General features: G+C 38.2%; 1 protein-coding gene across 5 annotated transcripts in view; it reads right to left on the minus strand.

The window, feature by feature from the left end:
* The window catches only part of ctdp1 (CTD (carboxy-terminal domain, RNA polymerase II, polypeptide A) phosphatase, subunit 1), a 103956-nt gene extending 96373 nt beyond the window's left edge, over nucleotides 1-7583 (minus strand). For 2 of the 5 annotated variants that reach the window (XR_013131708.1, XM_077008140.1), the window contains exons 1-3: nucleotides 7036-7577; nucleotides 4732-4815; nucleotides 4515-4608 (exon numbers count right to left, since the gene is read on the minus strand). Coding sequence is in view for 4 of the 5 variants with exons in the window: in XM_077008140.1 (XP_076864255.1) it covers nucleotides 4515-4608; nucleotides 4732-4815; nucleotides 7036-7322 (465 nt within the window). In the remaining variant the exon portion in view is untranslated. Of the gene's footprint in view, nucleotides 1-4514; nucleotides 4609-4731; nucleotides 4816-7035 lie in introns of all 5 variants that reach the window. The other 3 variants (XM_077008138.1, XM_077008137.1, XM_077008139.1) reach the window with 2 other exon arrangements.
* Between the last annotated feature and the right edge of the window lie 1489 nt (nucleotides 7584-9072).

A 9072-nucleotide genomic window follows, 5' to 3' on the forward strand; every position in this document is an offset into this window, starting at 1 on the left:
AAATTTATGTAAAATAAATAAGTTATAAGTTCCAAAAAAAAATTCCAGGACGAACTTCTTTCCAAGCATGTAGCATTTGATCATTTTAAATATTCATTGCATTAAATATCGTCAGGACCTTTATATGTAACAAATGCTTTCGCACATTGGAGGTCACATTTTTGAGACTCTCAATGATACTTTGCAAACAGAGGAGATGCCTATTCATATGGGTAATGTGGCTGAACAAACAATGCAGACACTAGAAAGAGGCAGGAGAGCCAGACTATTGCCAAAAGTATTCACTCATAAGTATTGGAATATGAACTTGAATGACATTCCATTCTTAATCTACAAGGTTTAATATAATGTGGACCCACCCTTTGCAGCAATAACAAGTTCTGACTTTGCCAGGGTTTCCCTTGGTCACGTAATCTGTTCTTGACTTTTATGGACAGAATTTCTTAGTATAGCCAAGTGGCAGAGGGAGTCTGGAAACTCAGTTTCCAGCTGAGTGCAAAACTCCCATTCTGGATGATAATCAGCACCTATGATATCATGGTACTCAGTTGGAAAAGGATTGAATTCCCTCATCTGGGTCAGGAATGAGTTCTTGCCTTACGTGGAGGAGGCCAAGTATCTCAGGATCTTATTCACAAGTAAGTGAAGGATGGAACGTTAGGTTGACAGGCAGACCAATGTGGCATCTGCAGAGTTGTAGACTCTGTATCAGAGCACTGTATTAAAGAGGGAGCTTAACCAGTAGGCACAACAGAAATGCAGCACAGCTACCTCACATATCTGGTATAGGACTTGGTATAAGCGTGAAGGAAAAAGACCTCCCTCCCAGAAGAGGAAAGCAGCAAACCCTATTCCATTTATTCCATCCATTAGGAGTAGATTTAGGAAGAAATCTTCAGCCTGTGTAGTTGGCTACATGAGGCAGAATTTGTTGCTTCATGCCACCGTCACCACGATGTCAGATTAATTGTAAAGGAAGGAAGACAGTGTTTAATGGTGCACGGTGGGTGAACCATGAAGGTGCTTGAGATGAAGTGACACCAGAAGAATTCAACTGGTTCCTGTGGATGCTTATTTACACGGGGTTCACTTCTCTGCCACACGTTACCAGGGAGCCAAATTGTCCACATCACATGACCATTTTAAGGCCATATTAGCAGCCCTACAGCTTGTGGATCCAGCTACAGAAATGAATCCGAATTGTTTTAGGAAGCTCCATTATCTAATAGACCACCTCAAAAGTAAATGTAAGCAGTTCTAGAGGAAAAAAGATCCTAGCATAGATAAAAGAAAAAAAATAATAAAAAGGTTGGTCAGGATTTAAGCAGTATATGGGAATTAAACCTACCTGCTAAAATTTCAAATTGTGGCTCATTGCGATATATGATTCTGTCCACAATTTGACATACTGTGTTGAGTGTGTGGCAGATCTAGCTACAAAAGTGGTTGTGGATCTTGTGCAGCCATTTTAAAATCCTGGCCACCAAGTTTGGTTTGACAACACATAACCAGCTCTTAAGACTTAGAGAGTGGGGAAGAATTGCATGTGGGATATGCAGTTAATTTCCTTGCTGACTTTAAAGATAGAAAGCAATAGGAACAAAAGGCAAGCTGTGAGGACATCACTAATGATTCTGCAGAAATTACTAACTGAATAAATACACAATACAACTCATGTGATGGAAAAGGCTTTTCCCCTCATTTGTAGGCAGTCACTGTCACACTAGCTAGCCTGTATTGACGTCTATGTAGCATTGCCCTCTAGATGCCTTCCGGTGACACTGATGTGATGGTGCCATGTTAGTAGGGGTGAAACGATTACTCGAGTAATTCGAGTTACTCGATTACAAAAAGTGATCGAGTAATTTTCTGTGCCTCGAAGAATCGTTTATTTTAAAACGGTATTTCGCACTGACTAATTTTAATGTAGCGCAACATGTTTACGTCACCCACGCGGCGGAGGTTTTTAGTTGAGAAGCGGGAATATGGAAACAGCGAGGGAAAAGAGCGACAATGTACGTGAAGAAAAGGGCTATAGGAAAAGACAGAAAATGTCGAAAGTATGGGAGCATTTTAGGTTCGAAAGCAAGAACAATACAGTGACATGTATTCGGTGTAACATAGTCCTTGACTACCACAACAGCACATCTTCAATGCTGCCCCATCTTGGCCGAAGACACGCAGAATGGAGCGGTGGAGCCGGGACAATGTAAATTTTATTTACAACATTAATGAGATTAAAATTAATGTACCTTAACCCTGATGAGATCCGGGCGTGGTCTACCTTCTTGGGGTCCAGCTGGGCGTGGGGGACCCATTGCATTTTTTGTTAAAATAATCAGCAGATTTAGCCCAATTGCAAGTAAAATAAACAATACATATGTTAAATTAGTTTGCTCTCATTTATTTATTAGTTACTTTTTTATTAAAATGTAACACAATAAGGAAATGAATCATAAATCATGCTGGCTGACAGGCTGGTCCTATGGCTAGCTGCTGACGGGCTGGTGCTAACAGAGCTGGCTGCTGCTCATCCTCCTTTTCATTATCACTATCAGACTCTGATATTTCAGAAATGTGATCCTGAAATTTCTTCTTCTGAATCACCATCAAAATCCTCTGTCTCTTCCAATAGCAGCTGTAAGGCAGTCTGAACTGAGAATCGCTTTGCCATCTTTTATAGCATTTTTAGCATTTTTAGCATTTATAGCATCATGTCCCCATGATTGGATGAAACACACACTCACACACACATAGACACACACACACACACACACACACACACACACACACACACACACACACACACACACACACAGGTCCAGAGAGGAGGGAGGGATAATGAGGGCTGAGAGAAAAGATGCTTCTTTCAGATCTCACCCCTTTGTCTCTATAGAGATTCTTCGTCTGCTGTCTGACAATATGCAATCAACCCCTGATGTGACAACCATCAAAAGTGTTGATGGTTGCTCACCTTTGCATGCCAAACTCCTCTGTCCTTTGTTTGTATATCCTTTAAAGTCATACAGACGACTATCAACTACCCAACCCAATGTTGATTGCCCACTTTGACTAGCCCAGGGCCCAGTGGACCCTGGACCCTGTATGTAATACAAATGTGAAGGGGGGGGTACGGGGGGGTGGTCATTGAAAATATTTTCTGATTTATGTTGCTCACAGAAAATGAGCCAAGGACCAATGAATCTCAGTTTGAAAAAAAAAAATTGTAGAATTTTTTTAAGCTGATTTTTTAAAAATGGGTCCCACAGACCCTTGGACCATATAAGGGTTAATAACATAACGACAGCTCTGTGGAGTGCTGATTTTTAGCAATACTGTCGAATGTGTGGCTAGTTTAGTACAACGGAGACAAGTTCTTAATAATTTAATACAGGCATTATGTAACAGCGCTGTGGAATTAAGACGATAAGACGACAAACAATAAATAAATTAAAGATAGCGGAGCTACTTTACCTTAGCAGTTACTTTAGCAGGAAAGAATATGATACTGATATACTGTAGTTTTGATACAAGAAATTCTAAGTTGAAAGTAATTGAATTTAATTTATTTACTTGTGGTATTTATTTCTATTTGCATTTACAATTTGGAAATGTATGTTGTGAATTTAAAAATATAACTTATCTAAAAAAGGAAACTGATTGGTCAGTCATTATTAAGTGAAATGTCTTGTTTTCTCTTTTGTATTTTTAATTGCTCCTTAACCAAGCAATTCTGTTTTATCCGATTACTCAATTAATCGAATCGATTTTTCAGTAGAGTACTCGATTACTGAAATGCTCGATAGCTGCAGCCCTACGTTAGTGTGTGTCACACTGGTACAAGTAGATCAGACGCAGAGGTTAACCAAGTTTGCATAGAAACAGACGAAGTACAGTTTATAATTGCATAATTACAAAGTCCTCCTTTATGAATCACTCAATGGAGCTAATAAAATGGATAGCTACAAAGAAGTGTTATTAAAGGTTCTGGTTAGCAATGTTGTGGGAATGTGTAAAATGCATACATGCATTTCATCTATCCATTTTCTTACACTGCCAGATTGATAATGCTTTACAAATATGCAGAATGATGTTTCACTGCAAACGTTATGGGAGTGAGGCTAAGAAAACTCGTGTAGTCTATGTGTTCAGAAGCCCAATGATATGTGCATGTGTATTTTCCTCTGGTATGCTTAATTAATTTATGAACTTCATAAGTAAACACATAAGCTATTACCATATGGTAGCATAATTGAAAATGGGTTCTCTCAAGTCTCACACTTCCTAAAGTTTGTACAAGTGGTTTATGCAAGCTTTTTTTTATCTACATAAATCATTGCTACAGCACTCCTTTCTGAGAAATTACTGCATCATGAACATTGTGCATTATAGAATATCAAAGAGATAAGTCACATTGAAATGTTTTTTTTTCTTTCAGACAGCGAATTTATTACAAAAGCCAGCCATCTTTTTGTGCATTTTCCCCTTAGCAGAACCATGGTTTCAGAACCTACCTCTGAGCTGACCATCAACTCTGGAACACTGTGCACCATGGAAACAGTTGCCGTAGAAATAGGTGCCTGCTGCTTTCCATTCTTGTTTTGCAGCCTTTAAATGCAATAACAGAGTTTTCATATTGCTTAATGTAGCCATAAATGCCTTAAAATGCAGAAGGATGACATGATGAATAGAACAGCAAAAAAAAGGAAAAAAAGAGATGTATTTACTCACTGTGTTAAATCCTGGCCACATTCAGCACAAAGACCCTTCATCACAACAGGATGGTTGCATTCTTCAATTCTCACTATAACATCCCTGTAACATACAAGGACACATTCAAATCTAATCTTAAACAAAATGTATTTCATGTGTGTTCTAACATGCAATACACAATATTTGATTATTCTTCTGTTTTCCATTAAGGGATAACTTGTTTCAGTCCTTCTCAGTCAACATAATTAGGTAAGAACAGTTAGATAGGCATCCCAATCCAAAATCAAAAGGTAAATTAAAAGTGAAGCCTACTTTACATTTTACAAGTCCTAGCTAATAAATAGTTGCAGCTGCATCCATTTGCAGGCTGCAGCAGTTGCCGGCAACAGCACCAGTTATATGATCAAATAACTGTAGGAGTGAGGTCTGCTACCAATTTACATGTGCTAGATGTAAATTCATTAACACAGCCACTAAAATAACCATCACAAAAGGTTCAATTGCCATCTCCCATTCCTCCTCATGCACCAGTGCAGTAGTCATCTACTGTACTACTTAAAAGAAATTTAATCAGTTTCACATTGAAAAAATCAAGAGGCTTGCTGATTGTTTTGCTGAACACATTCACACTATCCAAATTAAGGATTTTTTTTTGTTTCCAGTGATGATGCATTTTAATACCAATACTTTAAAACTGTATTGCTTTAATACATTAACAACACACCTGTTTGTATTGTTAGTCAGTAACATGATAGCTGAATATCATGTCACGAAATTGATCTATATTCTTAGAACTTTAGAACTCCATGAAAAGAATGTTATGATTCCAAAATAACTGGTTCCTACTCCTAAAATTTCAGAAGTAAGTTGCTTGTACAGATGATGGACCTCTGTTCAAAATTTCTCTTGAAACTTTGTTTTCTTGAATACATTTTTGAATAAACATTTTCTTCTACAGGACACTGCAGTTACTCACCTGGAATCACACATATATACAGATATATACACACACTATATTGCCAAAAGTATTCGCTCACCCATCCAAATGATCGGAATCAGGTGTTCCAATCACTTCCATGGCCACAGGTGTATAAAATTAATCAGCTAGGTATGCAAACTGGTTTTACAAACATTTGTGAAAGAATGGGTCATTCTCAGGAGCTCAGTGAATTCTAGCATGATACTGTGATAGTATGCTAGCTGTGCAACAAATCCAGTTGTGAAATTTCCTCGCTCCTAAATATTCCAGTTTACTGTCAGCTGTATTATAAGAAAATGGAAGAGTTTGGGAACGACAGCAACTCAACCACAAAGTGGTAGGCCACGTAAACTGACAGAGCAGGGTCAGCGGATAGTGTGAAAAGCTGGCCGCCTTCTTCTTCCAACATGTGCACAAAGCACGGTCCATAAAGACATGGACGGCAGAGTCTGGAGTGTACAAACTTGACTGTCCTGCACAGAGTCCTGACCTCAACCCACTAGAACACCTTTAGGATTAATTAGAGCGGAGACTGAGAGCCAGACCTTCTCATCCAACATCTTCACTTCTGCGCCCATGTTTTAAAAAACTCCCTACAATCCTGTCCTCATTGGCTGCCTGAGACTCCCCAGCTGTGGAAACCAATTGGGTGAATAAAGTGGAGGGCTGTGGAATCTGACTGGAAGGTTGATGGAATCTAATTTGACTGTATATGTAAATGAAATATGAATAGACGTCTACCACATTGCAAATGTAAATAGAATTATTGCATTTGAATTTTGAGCTCAAAGTTGCTTGTATGAGTGGAACATGTAAATGCAAATTAAAGATTACATTGCCATTTTGCGTATTATAATTTTCATTTTAATATCGACATAAAATAACTACTACTAGCTACAAGTCAAGTTTCAGATAATGACAACTTAGCTAGTTAGTTACATAACTTAGATACAGCTTCTGATAGTTTGAACGTTTATGAACGGATTCCCTTACACTGTTACCAATGTTTTTTCACAGTAAAATGACCATACCTAGCTTCGAAAGCTATTAGTCCATGTTGTTCCTAAAACTATGTGGTAATATAAATAAAACAATGAATAAAGCATTTTCAGATTCTGGACGGAGTATTTGTGCGTGGTGTGTTGTTGACGTTAGCATGCCGCTTATTGCGCTACATGTTTTAAGGGATTATTGGGCTAATTTCAGCTATCTTAGCATGACCAGCTGGCCCTCCTGACCTACAGCCCAACACGGACCATTAGCTAGCTACTTAGCAAGAAGTAAACACGCATGAAGTACCAGTGAGGGTGCAGATACAGATCGGCTACCAGGACGCGGCTCACCCGGGAGAGACGAGCTGTCCGAGGTGGCAGCACAGCTCCCTCACAACTCCAGCTCGGTGTGACTTCACCTTCTTCTCGGGTAAAACCAGTCTGTCGCTCTGACTCCGCTCCTCAGGCCAAACCTCGTCCTGGGTGGGGAGGGCGACACACACCGCGATAACGGAATCAACGTTGACCAGCGCTCCGGGCTTCACTCTCCACTCCGACAGGCGCATGTGAGCCGCTCCGGCCGGGCAGCGGACCTCAGTCACCCCGTCACGGGGAGCGAGCGGAGCTGCATCTTCCATGTCCTCCAACGATCTCACAGCGCAACTACACCAACCCCAGCCGGCCAACAGCGGGATATGTGTAACATCTGTGTAATATATAACAGCGGAGTTTGTGTAATATATAAAAGCGGTGTGTGTGTAATATATAACAGCGGTGTGTGTGTAATATATAACAACTATAAACGTAGAACAAGACAAAGATTTAGACCCGCTCGCTCTTCCCGCCCGTAAACAGGAAACAAAAGCCTGCAACGAACATACACTCGAAGACCTTCCGGTACATTTCCGCCACAAAACACTCCCGTTAAATCAGCAACAAATAGAGGCCCATATAAAATAAAAGTCATCAGAAATTCTTTCTCAGCAGAAAAGCTTGCCGGAAGTTGGAAGGTTTCTTACATTTCGCCCATGTTTTGAGAAGTGTATGTCCAGAGATTTTTTTCATAATTTTTCATTTTCACACATATATATGCACAAGCAGATAATGTGTGGTTCACAACTGTAAATAAGCAATTAAGTAAATAAATTAATAATTAAAATTTAAAAATAAAAATTTAATGAAATTTATACATGAAAATATAAATATAAATTTAAGTTCCATGCTAAAGTGTAAAAATGTACATAAGAGGTTTGGTGGAAATTTTAATCATTTGTATGCATGTATACAAAATTTGCAAGTATATATATATATATATATATATATATATATATATATATATATATATATATATATATATATATATATATATATATATATATACCCATATACACACATACATACACATACACATACATACGTCTACTACACAGACCAATAGATGAGTGAAGAAAACAAAGCAAATAGTTTTCAGAACACTGGAAATTCTGACCAAAAATGTTGTTTAATTTTGGGAGTTTTGCTCAGGATATTTGAAGAATAAGAAGAATTGAAGTAAATCAGAAGATGTTTTTTAAAACACTGTTTTCAAACAAAATATGAGTTTTCAATTCATTCTTCAAAAGGTGCACTATAGCACTAAGTTATGCTCAGAAACACTGTTTAGAGCACTTGCAACGCCAGCAAACGCTGTTTTGAATGCCTAAATGCAAGACTTACTACTTGTTTGGAAATGCATGTGTAACATTGCAGTATTATAATTATTAATTTGACTAATATTATTAAACAAAGAAGTTGTGATTATGTGGACTTTGCTTGTTTTCATATTTATGAATTATTCATTTGTAAAATAAATAAATAAATAAATAACGCATTCACGCGAGCGCACCCCTGGACAGCCCATAGCAGTTGCCTATATCGCCTAATGGAAGGGCCGGCCCTGGCACTAAGTTATGCTCAGAAACACTGTTTAGAGCGCTTACAACGCCAGCAAACGCTGTTTTGAATGCCTAAATGCAAGACTTACTACTTGTTTGGAAATGCATGTGTAACATTACAAACATGATAAAACAGCTTGTTATCACATCCAAACACTGTTTTCATTCAAAATATGAGTTTTCTTTTCATTCTTCAAAAGTTGCACTTTTGCCACAAGTTAAGCTCAGAAACACTGTTTAGAGCGCTTACAACGCCAGCAAACGCTGTTTTGAACGCCTAAATGCAAGACTTACTACTTGTTTGGAAATGCATGTGTAACATTACAAACATGATAAAACAGGTTGTTATTACATCAAAACGCTGTTTTCATTCAAAATATGAGTTTTCTTTTCATTCTTCAAAAGTTGCACTTTTGCCACAAGTTATGCTCAGAAACACTGTTTAGAGCGCTTA

Source organism: Brachyhypopomus gauderio, chromosome 6, assembly GCF_052324685.1.
Source record: "Brachyhypopomus gauderio isolate BG-103 chromosome 6, BGAUD_0.2, whole genome shotgun sequence".
Taxonomy (NCBI): domain Eukaryota; kingdom Metazoa; phylum Chordata; class Actinopteri; order Gymnotiformes; family Hypopomidae; genus Brachyhypopomus; species Brachyhypopomus gauderio.